General features: G+C 43.5%; 2 protein-coding genes across 3 annotated transcripts; one reads left to right on the top strand and one right to left on the bottom strand.

Moving 5' to 3' along the window:
• Positions 1-108: 108 nt before the first annotated feature.
• On the top strand, positions 109-2,723 carry dusp23b (dual specificity phosphatase 23b). 2 transcript variants are annotated; one of them, XM_088312185.1, is made up of 3 exons: positions 109-244; positions 1,022-1,292; positions 1,771-2,723. In XM_088312185.1, the coding sequence occupies exons 2-3, from the start codon at positions 1,023-1,025 to the stop codon at positions 1,954-1,956; spliced, it is 456 nt and encodes a 151-aa protein (XP_088168311.1). In that variant the 5' UTR covers positions 109-244; position 1,022; the 3' UTR covers positions 1,957-2,723. The 2 variants fall into 2 exon arrangements, with proteins under 2 accessions (XP_088168311.1, XP_088168302.1); XM_088312176.1 differs by having other exon boundaries at positions 135-312.
• Positions 2,117-15,346, bottom strand: afdnb (afadin, adherens junction formation factor b). The gene is made up of 24 exons (XM_088312155.1): positions 15,164-15,346; positions 13,545-13,737; positions 13,358-13,464; positions 13,171-13,289; positions 13,009-13,097; positions 12,857-12,922; positions 11,627-11,811; positions 11,031-11,176; positions 10,852-10,946; positions 9,784-10,055; positions 8,853-8,996; positions 8,292-8,490; positions 8,142-8,221; positions 6,073-6,159; positions 5,904-5,969; positions 5,768-5,841; positions 5,566-5,684; positions 5,315-5,485; positions 5,125-5,204; positions 4,901-5,044; positions 3,269-4,066; positions 2,776-2,860; positions 2,631-2,670; positions 2,117-2,452 (listed from the first exon to the last, which is right to left on the bottom strand). Exons 1-24 carry the CDS (start codon positions 15,257-15,259, stop codon positions 2,359-2,361), a joined length of 3,549 nt encoding a protein of 1,182 aa, XP_088168281.1. The 5' UTR covers positions 15,260-15,346; the 3' UTR covers positions 2,117-2,358.
• Positions 15,347-15,914: the final 568 nt, after the last annotated feature.

Raw genomic sequence — 15,914 nt, forward strand, 5'->3', positions numbered from 1 at the left:
CCGTTTGTAGACCCAACATAATTATTAAATGTAATAGATAAAATGTGATTTTTTTTTTTTTAATTGCCCACTAGCTCGCTTAATATGCTCAATTTTTCTTGAAAAAAAATGACGCTCCTAAAATAGTCCGCCTGTGGTCGTGTCCGGGACTTGGGTCGGCACTTCCGCAACTACCCACCATGCCGCGCTGCATTCCTTAACTAACGTTATGTAACAAGCGGCTGACGTCGGCATCGAAACTCTGGTAAGCTCACGTTTGGGACGAAAAGACGCCACCGGTCTCCTCTTCGCCCGCTTTCCCACTACAACGATGTGAGTTTAAATCATTAATTGCATGTTTGTGCGTGCTGCTTTGATGACACTGGCTGTTTGCCGTTGCGTTAGCATGTAGCATGAAGTAGCGTGTGTTTTAACGTGTAGTTTCTCACTTACTCAAGTGTTTATTTTCGCGTGAGTCTTGTTAAAATATATTTCTGTATGTATGCTGCTGACGGTAGCCCAGTATGTCATCTTGCTTGAATGAGTTGAACGTACAAGTCTCATTTTCTAAATCGCTGGAATGTCTGTTTCGTAAAACCAATTTATTGACGTTGCAACTTTTCAACCGAAAACAGATGAAGTGGATATCATTTAGTCCAGGACGAAAATGGCATTTTGGAGTCTGAAAACAAAAAAACTTGGTCCTTGTTACCGTGGGACACGGTGCCGTTGTTTCATTTATGTTAACCTGTTTAATAGAAGCTCCTTCCCTCACATGAACGTAGTCCCTTTCCACAAAGCACTATTGTATGAGTGATTTTATTCCTTCTTATGGCAGCTTGAGCGTTTCACAAAGAGCAAAAAATAAGCGACATTTTTTTCTGCGACTAAAGTGGGATAGTCCAGTTTCCAGTTTTTTACCAGGTCGTTTTTGTGTTAACATCACCCATGTTCTCTCACTAATAATACTACGACTTACTAGGGCTACTCACAGTCATCTTCCTTTCCTAAAACGTACAAATTTTCCTTGCATCCTCCTCAGAATGGCTTCCACGCCGCCGAACAATTTCTCATGGGTGGACCAGGACAAAGTGGCCGGACTGGCATTTCCCCGCATGACGACGGAGTACCAGTATCTTCTGGACCAAGGCATCCAACACCTGGTGTGCTTGTGTGAGCGCAAGCCGCCCAATTACGACACTTGTCCTAAATTGCAGCTGCATCACATCAAGATCACGGACTTCACCGCCCCGTCGCCGTCTCAGATTGATAAATTTCTCGCTATTGTGGAGGAGGCCAACAGCAAAGGAGAGGTACAGGACTTCAGAAAGGTCCAATTTAGAGCCATGTTTCTATTTCGGTCAGTTTTGTTGCGGAACAGTTTGGATCGGTAAATCCTGATCAGTTGTGCGTTGTTGTTGTGGTAACATGACATCATATCAGAACTGCAAAGGTTAGCCAATCATAATTAAGTAGTACCTTTGATGTTTTGCTCTCATTTCAGGAAATATATAGGCCAAAGAGTATTGGAATCTTTAACCAATTATTGTGAATTTAATTCACCGTCTGTGTGCCACCTTTTACCCCCCCCCCCAAAAAACATGCATGTTAGGTTTATTATTCTGTTTTTATGATTATTTAATTTCAAAGACTCTCAAAATGAATGCGAGTGTGATGAGTCTAGTCTGCCTTTTGGCCCAAGTGGGATAAGTGATATAGAATTTTAAAGAACAGTTTCAAGGAGAACAGTTTAAACGGGTCATACTGACGCTTGTCCTCCCTTTTTTTTAGGCCGTGGCTGTACACTGCATGCACGGCCACGGAAGAACGGGGACCATGCTGGCCTGCTACCTGGTCAAGACGAGGAAAATGTCCGGCATCGACGCCATCAACGAGATCCGTCGACTGCGCTCGGGCTCCATCGAAACCAAAGACCAAGAAAAAGCTGTGGTACAGTTTTATCAACGCACTAAATAAGATAATTTTTCCCGCTAAAATCCTCGATTAATTGATGATTATTTGATTGCCTAGAGATGCCTTAAGATGGTGGCAAAGCACTACTTTTATTGCGTCATCATAAGACACTGTCGGTTCCTATATAATCAACATAGAGATCAATCATAAATGTGCGGGGAAGTCTATCAGAAATCAACTCTGAGGTACAAGATGAAAAACTTTATTATTTGAGTCTACAATTGTCACTTTAAATGTGATCAAGCCATAAAAAAAACAAGTGACGTTGAAGGATACTAAGAAAGTGTGGTACCATATTAACTCTGTGTTTTTACGGTAAGTTGGTGTCTAAATTTTCATTCTGTTTTGACACAACTTTGTTGGACATTTTTTTTAAACATATTTAGCAAAGCTTAATCATTTTATTTATGCGCTGGATGCCAAAGAAAACAGACGCTGACGCTCCTTGAACGGCAACTTTTCGGGAGCTGACATCCTCCGCGTTTTGTCTTCTCGGCACCTGCGGATATACAGTTGTTTTTTTTTTTTTTTTAAACATAATACTTGACTTTTCATGACGGGGAGCAAAAAAAAAAAAAGAAAATTCTCAGGGATTGCTTGTAAACAAGAGAAGCTATCGTGGTTCACTGTTTCAAACGACACCAAAACAATAATGACTACTTTTTCTTAGCACTCACTCCAGTGTGTTGTTCTGTAGTCGCCCGCTTGAAATGTAATCTGCCCAAAAAAAAAAAATCGAAGCGACAATAAAATCTCGAGTGACAAACAAGCACAAAGTGTTCTTGAATGAATTCATCTGCTGAATCCAATTTTCAAAAGTACCTGCTGTCTCATCTTTTGCGGCGGGAAGACTTTTGGTCTGCGCTTTCAAATCATCGTTTGCATTCGCTTGTGGGTTTTTCTTGCTCTGGAAGACCAAAAAAAATAAAAAATTGAAGAATTACTGTTTGTTTTTGTACGTTAAAATGGCTCATTACATCTTTAGTCATTTTAGATTTTGGCAAATGTAAAAAATGAATCTTCTATCTTTCTTGATGGGTCCTTGAAGCTGCTGTTGAAATATCTTGCAAAATGCCATAAACACAAAAAAAAACACGGTTTCCTTTGCAAAGAAATTTGACTCATTTGTTATTCGCCATTTTGCACTGAGATAAAGATGAGCGGAACCGCGGGCAACTTTCTTTGCGTTAAAAATTCACATGCCGATCCGATCACTCTCATTGCTCGTTTGCATAACCTTTGTGGTGATTTCCTACATTTCCCAGAACTCCCTACGGAGTCGCCAAACAACTATACCACCATCTTGATACCTTACCTCCAGTTCTTGTATCATCAGCATCATGTCCAAGTCCTCGTCGTCCTCGTCCTCTCCTCGTTGCTGAATCTCTCGCAGCCTCTTCTGAAACTGCCACTCCAGATTCAGGTTGCCAAGTCGCTCGGTCTCCTTGGCGCTTAGTTCGGCCTTGCCCTGAAGCGCTCTCACCTCCTGCTCCAGGAGCTCGACCTCATGCAGTTTCGGCGTCTCTCTCGCTTCTTTATGCTCCTCCGGATGAGGGCTGTGCTTCTTCTGGGTCGGCGGTTCTTGGAAGGAAACGTGCTTTGTGGGGGTGATGCTCACTTGAGGTTTTGCCGCATGTTGCTGGGACGGCCGCGACGATTGCGGTAGCTTCATCACGGCAGAAATGGGACACGAGTAGCTGATGGGAGGTTTCGGACGCCGTTGAGTGGATTGCCCGTTTATTTGGAGGGCTTGATCGGACGTCAGTGGCGCAAGACGGGAACGATGTTGGAATGTAGTCAGCGGAGGATTGGAGTGAGGAACAAGCGGCCTGGTCACAGGGATGTCGATGCGGACAGGCTGGATCGAAGGCGTCGGCGTGGGTTGTTGTGAAAAGGGGTTCCTCCAGACTCCCGCGCGCGTTCCGTGGTGACCTTTGACCGGACAGCAGTTGTCTGTGAGGATGTTTTGAGTGGAGAAGCTCGGGCGAATGGGAAGATGCGAGTGGTAGTTTTGCTTGGCGCCTCGGCCTTGCCAGATTGTCTGACTTTTACTTTTGTCCACCAGGGGGCCTCCTGTGTCCACGCACAAGTTTTCTTGTGAAAGAGCTTGACGCTAGAGTGGGGAGGAGAAGAGAGTACATTTTTATGGCTTCTTTTTATGACAACGCAAAGAAAGCATTCGATCATGATTCTTTACTGCTGCGTTCTCCAGCTTGTTTGTGCAGCTCCGTTTTCATCCACGAACCAACAGTTAATTTTTCAGTCTCTTTGCAGCCGGGCAAAATGTAGCTTCCAATTCTTAAATGGAAATGTATTTTGCCATGCTCAGCAGAGGCTACGGCCACTTCTTAAAGTCAAAATTGTCATTATTTTTGCTCTATGGGTGTGTATGAAGAAGTGTTGTCAAGCGATGAAATTTCTTTAACTAATTAATTGCAAAAAATATGTAATTAATGGGCATTATTCACATTTTTCAACTACTGTTTTTTGTGAAGCTTTATTTAGTTGACTGAGTTAAAATATTTAATCGCGTGATTTTTTTTTTTTTTAAATTAATCTCGAGTTCACGCTCTAATTTTGACAGTCCTAGTACTAAGCCATTAAACAGCGTTTTTAAAATAAAAATATTATACAAAATTGGTCCCTTGCCCCAAAAAATAATAAACATTTTTAATTTAAAGACATCGAAGCAGACCCAAATTGTCTGATTCACTCTCATCAATATATTTGCCAAATCTGGCCACAATAGTGCCAACAGTTAAAATTAGATGGATGCAGTTTATTGTTTTTCATGTTGAGAATTTTAAAGATCTGAATTTGACGATTACAAAATTAGACAAAAATCCCCACCCTAAATTGTTCTAAAAATAAAAAGGAAGCGAGGTGGACACAAATTGCCAGGATACAGCCCAGATTGTTCATAGCAGTGAAATATTGACGGTTTTACCATAACGGTCCTTTTGTGAACAGCACTCTGTCCTCCCAAAGGCCTCAAAGACACCTGAAACATGTGCTGCGGTCGACTGGATGCGGATGTGTTCTTGTCCTGATATTTCGGGGTCGGGAGTGTCAAATATTCCCGATGAACTGTCTAATAACAGACAAAGTGGGTGTCCTTGTGTGAGATATAGAAAATAAATCTGCACCGACTGAGAAGAAAGAACGTCATACATCAGTGCAAAGGTTGGAAACGGACTTGTTCCCTCGCACGTCTCGGCTGACGAGCTCATCGCCATCCTCGGGGGCAAAGTCTGTCAGAATATGCAGAAAAAATAAATCAAATCCTAAAAATAGTACCGTTGATCATGTGACCACCCCCACCCACTTTAGCGTATTTCATTGTCATCGCAACGTAACCCACCGGCCATGTTGGGGTTGGAGCGATAAAATTGTCTGTTCTTCTGCATGATCGGCGCTTTCCTTTTCCCGTCGCGGTCGGGCCGAATACCCGGCTGCTCCGGTTGAGCAGGATCCTCAATGGCGTACAGAGGAATTTCTTTCCATTTTGCGCCGACGTGGCTGTTGTCACCCGCTTTAGGAAAACAAAGTGGTCATCGGAGTTTTCCAACAATCTTTCTGTTGCGAGACAAAGTTTATGTTGACGGTTTTTACCTGCAGTCTCAACGGTGGCGGGATCACCCAGCAGAGCACCAAGGCCGTGGAAGCTTGCACCAAACTTTGCCACTTTTAACGTCACAATAGGTCCGGTTTGCAACATGATCGCTGCCGCCCTAAAAGCAGACAAAACATCAAAATGCGGAAAAAGTTCCCGGAACATCTGTGGGCTTAGGTCAGCTGCATCTCTGGTCGCGACCTTTCCTGGCTGAGGCCTTGCAAACTTTGACCGTCCACACTGAGCAGCAGGTCCCCCGCAGTCAAGAGTCCATTCTGTAAAAATTGGAAATGTTTCAGAAACCTCCCGTGGATGGCTCGGGTTTGTGTGAACCCACCATCTCAGCTGGTCCTCCCTTGACAATGGACTTGATGTAAATCCCAAGGTGGTCTTGGCCTGCTCCCTGAGGCAGAGTTACATCAAAGATGCTAATCAGGTCAGACGTTTGGCGAAAAGCGCTGGCGTTTGTACGGGAACCACGTTTTTGTCAGGGTTGCCACGGTTACCTTCGCAGCCACGATGCTGACCCCCATGCCACTGGTGAGAGGTTTCTTCAGAGTGACCGTAACAGTCTCTGGCTCCCTCTGGTTGTCCTAATGGTGATAATCAGAGTTTTTCAAGCTGGATCTTGGTTGATGGATATATTTTTTTTTTCCTCTTTCTGTTGCTCGACAAACGTTTAGCTACAATTGAACTTCAGACACACCGTCACTTGAGTGAAATGAAAAAGAAAATGGAGTAATTAGGGTAATACTCTTGATGCCACACTCGCTAATCTATTTTCAGCTCCTTATTGAACTGGACAAACAGTCAAATTTATATTGAGAACCAGTGGTGGGCCGTGCTGCTGGCCTCACATATTAAAAAAACCAAAACAAATCATATTCTTCACATTGATGTCATATTATATCGTAGCGTTGAATTTTTAGGTTGGCGTTTTTTATCCAATGAGAATTCCGCAAGCTGGTGTTGCTAGGCAGATTTCACAACACCAGTAGCACGCACTGTTCTTTCGAGGCCTTCAGATACAATCGTGCAGCGTCAGTTCTGTACCTCAAGGGGGCTTTTACAGTTGATAGGCAGTTGCGATAGCCAATCAGATCACAAGTTGATGACCGACAGGTCTTCTCGCTGGCCTTGCGTTGAAGGTGATGAACGCGTCTTGTGATTGGATACCCACTCTGCGGGGGCAGCGCTATGCGAAATCTAGACGGAAGTCGTAGCTGGCGACCGTTCGAAAATCTAAAATATATTCTTGCTTTTTAAACCTCAATGGCTGAAGGAGGGAAAAGTGTGGAGTTACCGTATTTTTACGGCCATACGACGCGCTGCCTCAAAGGGCGCAACACCAGTTGAGGGTGCTATTTCCGTCTTTAATGCATATACTAGGCGCGCCGCATTACAAGACGCTAACTCGGCTGCTCGCACTAGCTCGGCTGATGCCAGTTCACCAGGACTCAATCCCATAAAGAATCACTGCCAGAGGCATCACCCCATTTCATTGACAGATGTCATGAAACTATTAGGAATCACTGTCAATAATAATGACTCTAACCAATAAACGGTGTCTTGGAATTAGCCTACTAGACAAGGTCAGGGGAGGGACTTCACTGGTCACCACACTCCTTAGAGTCACGGTTTCAAATCAAAACCAAAAAAAACTCAGCATACAAGCAAACAATGAAACAAAGAAATAAGATTAACACAAAACATGTATCTCTCATGCCATCAATATACCCAAAAGAAATAAAAATAACACAAAAAGATTATAGCGATGGCTTCTTGGGAGCCACTCAGCCTTAGCCAATTACAGAAATGGCTTCTTGGGAGCCACTCAGACTCAGCCAATCATATGGCTGTTTAGAGAGATGTGCTGTTGTGCTTTGGGCTTTTTGTCTGTTGTCTAAACCTGGGACGTTTCTTGCTTGCAATAACATAAATGATAAGACAGACTACAACATTGTGGACAGCTGCCCTTTTCTCCAGCTTTCTCCTACACCGGCTGCTCGTGCTAGGTCATCCGCGCCATCACCCAAACACCATAGTCACATAATGTATAAGTCACGGTCAATTAGAAGCATAGATGACTCAGACTTTGACCAGCAGGGTGTGCTAACATGCACTCCGAACAGCCCAATGAGTAAAAGGGTTGATGGTCGCGAGTGATGCTTAGTCCATATAATGGGCGCGCCGCTTTACGAGGCGCTTTGTTTGTTTTGGGCAAGATTAGGGACCTTAAAGAGCGCCCTATGGCCCGGAAAATACGGTAATTGCAGATACACTTGCAAGGCCATTTTCAAGACGGACTTTTCAAGAGAAGCTAGGTCGTCCAACACTCACTCAGTAGTGCGTAAGTGTGTTTGTGTATATTAATCGTCCAGTTGTGTTGTCATAAAAGATGCTATTATGAGGGGGATTCATTCAAGTAGGACTTCACTGAAGGCCCAGGTGTGAAATGCACTGCCCTCCACTATTGAGAACCCTCGCAAGGGTATCTCCAGTTCCGGACCGCACTCATTAGGTCACATAAATAACCGCTGCTTATCCGTCAGCTTTTATCTTGCGTAATATATACCCAGAATGGAGTTCCTGCTTGAGTGAAGAAGATGGTCCAATCACCTTTCAGGTTCTGCTGTGGGGTGAGATAGCAGAGACCTACAAAGGAAGCATCAGACAACAGTGGTGGTTTTATTTTGTGCGATTCACATCTTTACGTGTCCTTTACCTCTCTGGCAAATGGGTTCTAGAAACTCCCGAAAGCCGGGCGGGATTCCTCTCACGTTGTCGCAGGAGTATCCCCCGTCCGGCAGCAGGAAGGGCAGGTGGAGGTCGAGATTCTCCTCCAGCTGCACGTCTCGGCCTTCCTGATGAAGCAGGTTGTCGGACGAGGCTTCTGCTGCCTCCACCACGGCGTCAATCAAATTCTGCAACCAGATAGTGGACGGCTGTCACGTCACATCAATAAAGGTCAAAAGTAACGATTCTAAAAGTAGGCGTCGTCATCACAAGAAAGTCACGGTGGTGGCAAACGGTGATACAATTAGTTTCATACAATGAGATCAGAACGCATTACTCTAGTCCAAAAAGCTTTTATACTGACTCCCAGTCCGCTGGAGAATAGACTTTGAAGTTCAGCTACTGAATGGTTTTGGTTTTGAATATATTAAAAGAAATATTAATTGAAAATAAACCGAGTTAGGATTTGAGGTCTACAGATTTGGGTCGATTCATGGAAACCCGACTTTGAAATGCGCCGTATAAGTAACGCTGCCTTGCTTTGCCTTACCGCTGGGATGGGAGGCTCATTAGGGGCATAAAAGTATCCACTTAATAAAACCCGCAGCTGCAGTGAATTCAGCTTGAAACAGGTGTTCTGGATCTCGTTCACATCTTGTGTGGCGTATTTATTCATAGTCAGGAGTGTGGTTGCCTGTGGAAGCAAAGAAGAAAGCAGAATATGTTTTTGCTCTGCCGAGTGGCTATTTACAGAAGCGTAATGCATTCACCTGAGATAAAAAAGAAATCTTGTTTTTTGGAGTAATTTTTTTTCTGTTTTTCGAGGTATTTTTTTTCTGTTTTTCAAAGTAATTTTTTTCTGTTTTTCGAAGTAATTTTTTTTCCTGTTTTTTTTAAGTATTTTTTTTCTCTTTTTCTGAGTCTTTTTTTTCTGAGTAATTTTGTTTTCTGTTTTTCGAAGTAATGTTTTTTTCTTTTTTCCCATACTCCATAAAACAAAGAAAAAAAATATAAAAAAACAAAGGCCCAAAAAAATTACTCAACTGAATGCAATATGGTTCCGTATGTTTGCTTACGAGCTTGCTCTATCAATTAAGGAATGAACGTTTAACTCATTTGCTCTGTAATCACGGGGGGAAAAAAATATTCAGACAAACAGGGAAAAAAATTACTCCAAAAACCAGACGAAAAAAATACTCAGAAAAACAGAAATAAAATATGACTCTGAAAAAACAAAAAGGATTACTCCATAAAACAGAGAAGAAAAAAAATTAATAAAAAAAACAAAGACCTCAAATAAAAATTACTCAGAAAAACAAGATTTATTTATTTTTTTTCTCAAGTGAATGCAATACGCTTCCGTAGCTATTAAAAAGTTCAGGCTAAAAAAAAAAATGGGGGGTTTACTGTAAAACAAACCCATACTATTAAACGGACAAAGTTTGGGATATTATCCTGTTTCCTGCGACGCAACACCCGACCTGGATGACGCGTCCCAGGTGGCAGTCAGCCGCCAGCTCCAGGCCCTGCCTCTCCGCCCAGACTTCTATGCCAGCCAACCTCTGGCGGAGAGCTGCCCCCCAATAGTGTGAGCGCAAGCCTGGGGTGCTGGCATCAAGGTTCATGAGGCGGTTGAAGAGCCAGGTGCTGATGAAGTGGAAGAGCTGGGAGAAGAGCTGAATGGCGAGGGCCGGGTTGACCTGGTAGCGCCGCAACAGTGACATGGTGTTCATTAAGGTGTTCAGTACCATCTCTGGAATGATAGGGACGCAGATGTGAAACGTTCTGTAACCTGGAGACTATTTTAAGATTCTTATGGTTGTTTTAATCATTGAAAATGGACTTTTCAATAGCTTTATGCAAATAGTTGCAAGTGAGGTATCAATTTCCACAAATTTGTGCTGGAGCCTATTCCAGCTGTCTTCGGGCAGTAAGCGGCGGACTCCCAGAACTGGTTGCCAGCCAATCGCAGGGCACGCAAAGACGAACAACCATCTGCGCTCACACTCATACCTAGGGGCAATTTAGAGTGTCCAATCAACCTGCCAGGCATGTTTTTGGAATGTGGGAGGAAACTGGAGTACCCGAAGAAAACCCACATAGGCATGGGGAGAACATGCTCAATTCAGTTAATTTAAATAAAACCACCCCACCCAGAGCGTCTCCACTCATGACTTAGCAGCTCGGTTCGACCATGGTGCAATTGACTAGACCCGGGGTGTTGAATCCTGTTCCTCGAGGGCCGCTGTCCTGTCTGTTTCACATCTGTCCCACATCTGATTCAAATAATCATGATCGTGATCCAGCATCTGCAAACCTTGCTGATTATCTTGACTATTTGAACCAGTTGTGTTGCAGCAGTGACAGATGGAAAACAGGTTGGGCAGCTGCCCTCGAGGAACGGGGTTGAACAACTCTGGACTCGACAGAAGCACTCTCGTGGTAAAGACGAATGCGAAGCAGAACTGCAGTTTTTGGCACATCGGCACATACTCAAAAGCTTTCGTTGCGTTCCTAATGCGTGTGTGTCTGCTGAAGGATGTTTATACCTATCCCAGCAGGTAGAGGACCATGTTGCTCAGGATCAATCAAAAATGTTGGCAAATTCTTGCTGAGTTCATTCTGGACGCACTGAATCAGGTGACTAGGGTGATACAAACAGATGGAATCCAGAACGAAATAGTTGGATTTGATTCAAATCTGTGCAAAGAATCCAGTAAGCACTTACCTGTATGCTTTGTGCACAAGGTGGGACAGATCCAGCTGACTTTGTTGCGTGAGACTGCTGAGGTCCTTGTCGTGTTTGAAGAAGTTCAGCAGCTCTGAGGTGTTAGCCAGCCAGAAGGCGAGTGCTCCGGCGATGTCATGCTGCCTCTGGAAGAAGAATAAAACTCGTTTTTTTGTAGTGCCCTGGACCTCCAAACGGAGATGGGATCAAGTCATTTGCATTCAAGTAGTGAGTCTGAACCTTTCGAGGCACAAGTCGTTTTGTCTTCGTCTTATCAAGTCACAGGTAATCAGTGATGGGCCGAGGAAAAACCACAGTATTTAGAAAATAAAACATTAACATGGTTTATTCATTTCATTTTTTTCCAAGTTCGGCGGGCCGGATTGAAACGTTTAACGGGCCGCATGTGGCTCCCGGGCCGTAGTTTGCCCACGCCTGCTATAGATGTTTTGCTTGACGAATACTTTCTTTAAAACTCAAGTCCACTCAAGTCTCTTTTAGTTTTTTGTCAAGTCACAAGTGATCAAAACAGTGACTGACCCCCATCGCTGCCTTTAACACTGACTTTGGTGTTAAGAGTTTGTTCCTTGACTTGCCTGGATGACCTTGCTTGTCACAGCCACCATTTTGTCTGCGATAAAGGTTACGCCGCCAGTCGAGGCGTCCGGGCGTCGCAGCGCAAAACGGGCTGCAGCGTAGAGGGCATACGCTGGCGAGAGTTTGAAGTGAATCGTGGAGCTGTTGGCGTAATTAATGACCGCCATCAGGAAGGCCTCCTCAGCTGAAACGTCACCGGTGGACATAAGAACACATGAGGACATGTTGAAAACCACAAGTCTACGAAAGGAACATCGCCTGCTGCAAAGATGGCAAAAGTTGTCACGATCTGAAATTGGAGGAGTGTAAATGTGATCGGTGAGATTTGAAACTTTTTGAGAAAGCTCACTGTAACCAACTCGTGATCTGATTGGCTATCACAACTGTTTATCAAATATGAAAGCCCATTGGCTTTGACAGAAGAGATGCCCGCACAATTGTATCTGAAGGCCTCGGACGAATAGTGCGGGTCTGCCTGGCAACTCAGCTAGTGGAATTCTGATTGGATAAAAACTCTCACCTAAAAATACAACGCTAGGATATAATATATATATATATTTTTTTTTATTTCTCTTTTATTAAGTTAGCGTTATGCTAGTACTGACGAGAAACAAAAATCACAGAACTCAGCTTTTCTGTAAGATCAACTCACAAGAGTAAAGGGATTTCTATTCTATTCTATTCTAATGCTAACAGGCTAGCTAGCTAGCTAGCATAAGGTCTAGGCTTTTATGCTATGAAAACAATTCCCTTAGCTTTGCTCATGTTGTGAATTAACTGACAAAAAGAGCAAAACTAGTTCATGATAACATGAAAATTGATACGGCTTAAGTGTGTGTGTTTTTTCAAGCTCGGTAGAGCTTTTTTTTTTTTTTAAATGCCAGAAGCTAGTGTTTTTTTTTTTTTTTTTTTTTTTCATTGTCACAAGACAAGACTGGTCACAGGTCATTCTTGGAGTTGACCACATCAAAGAATTCTCCCTGGATGTGGAATATCTTCCATCCATTCATTATCCGAATTGCTTATCTTTCTTTTCCAAATCTGTCTGCTTTTTTTCTGCCCTTAAAAGTATCCAAAATCTCAAACAATTCATTAAGAGCACAAACCGTGCTCGACTTTCCGTCTTTTTTTTTTTTTTTTTTTTAACGTCGCGTCCTCATTCACCGAGTCAGTCGCTTATTTTGGCCAATGAGTCAAAAGTTTTAAGTATCCCGTGTGGTTGTACTCACAGTGGTCGCAGAGTTGAATTCCAAGCGGTAAAGCAAGCTGATCAAAGGAGTCCGGCTGAGGACTTTCTGTGTGGTTTAAAATATTCATGTCATCAATGTCAAAGCAAAAACCGGAAGCCAATGTCCTTACGGTGTGTAGACCGATGACTTACTTGTGTCTGCCTGCCACTCTCCTTTCCTTGTCTTTCCCGTGCATTTTTCCGATGTTTCTGGATTGTCCTTTGATGGATTTTCAATCCCCCTAGAATTTAAGAAGTAAGGAGTCATCTCATAAATTTAACTGCAGTCAATTTTTATTTATTTATTCTTTTTACCGGTTCTCGTCCCCCGCAGGCTTATCAGACACTTTGTTTTTGTTCTTCTTGTCTTTTCTCGACAGTGTCCTCTTAAAAGTTTGGATGACGCCCCCCTTTTCCTTATTGGGCCCGCTCTCCTTTATGGATCACATCGATTTAAATTGTTTTAAAAGTTTTCCTGAATTTTGCAGAAGGCAGACGATACCTCGGGTGTCTTCTTGCTTTGCTTGAGCACGAACCGTCCTTCTCGGTTCTCAGAGTTCCAGTTCAACTGAACCACCAAAGGTCTCTCATCCGGTTCCAGTTTTCGTTCTTGGTTTGCACACAGACAAAAAAAAAAAAAAGAAGTTGTAGGATCCAAGCAGTGCCTCATTTGGACTTGGGTGTCTCACCCTTTTTGCCGTGGATCTCGTACAATGAATGGCAAGTGCTCAGCATTTTCATATCGGGACGGAATTTCTCTGCGAGAGTTTCGACCACCTCGCTGGTTGAAGCGTTGCTGCAAAATCGCAGGCACTTGGTAGCGACGTTTTCCCCGGCAAGATCTTCTAAGTAGAAGCGCATCACACCCTGAAACACCAGATTCTGACAACAGCAAAGAAATAACACATTGTTTAGGCTATGGTCGTTTTGCCGAGGTGAGTCTGGGCTATACACTAGGGACTAACAGGGCGCACTCAGGACTGGATTGGCCAAAAGGGGGAAAATTGCAGCGCGCTTTATTTTCATAATACTGGGAAAGTTGGGTTCAAATCGAGTACCGTATTTTTACGGCCAAAAGACGCGCTGTAACAAAGGGCGCAGAACCAGTTGAGAGTGCTATTTCTGTATTTAATACCTACACTGGGCGTGCCGCACTACGAGGCGCATGCTAGCTCGCGCATGCTAGCCCGCGCATGCTAGCTCGCACATGTGGGTAAGTGATCACTGTCAGGAGCAGCACCTCAGACCGATAATACAGTCATTTAGCACTTGCTAGATCAGGCATTAGCAAACTACGGCCCGGGGGCTACATGCGGCCCGTTAAACGAATTCTAAAAAAATGAAATGGATAAACCTTGTTCATGTTTTATTTTCTAAATACTGTCGTGTGTCAAAGACCATCTGCTCCTGTTCCGGCGCCTCTATGAAATTTTAGAACCCATTGTGGCCCACCAATCAAAAAGTTCGCCCTGTGCTAGATGATGACGGATTGCGGTGGCTGATTTTAGCATGTTTAAATCAGGTTGTACCCATGACTGCGGTGAAGAGGAGCCAAAATGAGAGGCCACCGGGCGAAGGGATCCCTTTCATTTGTGTTCACATTTTTGAAAGTCCAGAAACCCAAATTGAGATGTATCTTCTATTCTGCGATGCTGAATGATGTAATATCTTAATGGAAGCAGTCTCACGATGGAGTCAAGTCATATAGTCTATGACAAAACTCTTTTCAACTCTGCTTTTCAGTTTTACTCTCGCCTCTCTCTGCCAATTCCTCCCTGCTGAAAACCATTGAAGTTACCGACGGTATTTTCGGACTATAAGCCACTACTTTTTTCCTAGATTTTAAACCATGCGGCTAATACAACGATGCGGCTTTTCTGTGGATTTTTCTTTCACCACTAGGGGCGCTCTATAGTTCAGAAAATATGCTAAATAAATCTCGATTTTGATTTTGATTTTTTTCCTCTTGGGTCTGTTCTGTTTTGATTAGCAAATTTGTTGCCGTGTTAAAAGGCACTGTTATAACAAAACCAGTTTGAACCTGGAAATCATTTTTTGGGGCTCGGTATTGACAAGTTCATTCAAATGTACGTGAAATGAAAACAAAAAAAGTCATTGCATCATACCCTCTTAAACTGAGCCGTACTACATCGAATCAGATCGTAATCCCAATCAATCGTTCCACTTCCAAATCGAACCGTCCTCGGATCGTTTCGCGCCCCACGCATCGCAAACCATATCGAATATTTTTTGGGGTGTCAAATCGAGCATGCGCTAGCAAAGTTCTTGGTCGCTGCACGTTACTCACTGCGTCCGGTTCGCTTATTTCAAACAAATCCAGTCTGTTAGTGTTCCACTGTCGGATGACGTGGGCCAGCCGTTCCCGTTCGTCCTCAGTCTGCATTTTTTTTTTTTGCACCAGGGAATCTTACTTCCTGAAACGAGAGACAAACTTTCCCAACTGTCCTCGTCCTTCTTTGCTTGTGCTTTTAAATTCTCTGCGTCCCCTCAATCTAATTTCCGACTTCATCCCCTCTTCACAGCCCCTTTCCAAGCCCCCTCTGCTCTCATTTAATGGGTCAGTGGAGCTTCGTTATGCGTGGGGAACATTTTCCTCATCAGACATCAATCGTACGTCTTGGTCATGTTATTTCCGTCCTGACACTCCAGCAACCGTTTAAATCTCCAACGCTGGTCAATTATTTTCATTTTAGTTGCCCAACATGTTAGCTTCAGATTTTTAATTTTTTTTATTTTTTTTAAATGGCTTGAAGTTGCAACCCACTTCTCACGCATACCAGCGATCTTCAGCACTGTTAATGCATACAGGTCGTCGCATTCAGTCGACGCCACGTATGTGGGGCAGCTTTTGTTAGCCTCCCTCAGCCTTTTCTGGGTACGCGTTCGGCGGGACAAAGGCTTGGACCAAAAACATGCATCAATTAGATAAACAGGCTACAAATAGATGTCTTCAACAATCACTTGCATTGTTGTCTGGGGCAAAAAAGGCGAAGAAATCAATTGGGCTTAGTCTCACGATTCACTTTATTGGTAGTTCT

Source organism: Idiotropiscis lumnitzeri, chromosome 1 (assembly GCF_059441095.1).
Source record: "Idiotropiscis lumnitzeri isolate Australia: NSW breed Sydney's pygmy pipehorse chromosome 1, RoL_Ilum_1.0, whole genome shotgun sequence".
NCBI lineage: Eukaryota > Metazoa > Chordata > Actinopteri > Syngnathiformes > Syngnathidae > Idiotropiscis > Idiotropiscis lumnitzeri.

What these genes read in the sequence shown, in the direction of transcription:
- afdnb (XM_088312155.1), bottom strand. Translation starts at nt 15,259, where the DNA reads ATGCAGACTGAGGACGAACGGGAACGGCTGGCCCACGTCATCCGACAG. An exon ending in AGGGAGGACCAGCTGAGATG is followed by an intron (nt 5,842 to 5,903) that starts GTGGGTTCACAC and finishes CAATTTTTACAG; the next exon opens with AATGGACTCTTGACTGCGGG. An exon ending in TGATGATACAAGAACTGGAG is followed by an intron (nt 2,861 to 3,268) that starts GTAAGGTATCAA and finishes TTGGTCTTCCAG; the next exon opens with AGCAAGAAAAACCCACAAGC.
- dusp23b (XM_088312185.1), top strand. Translation starts at nt 1,023, where the DNA reads ATGGCTTCCACGCCGCCGAACAATTTCTCATGGGTGGACCAGGACAAA. An exon ending in AGGCCAACAGCAAAGGAGAG is followed by an intron (nt 1,293 to 1,770) that starts GTACAGGACTTC and finishes CCTTTTTTTTAG; the next exon opens with GCCGTGGCTGTACACTGCAT.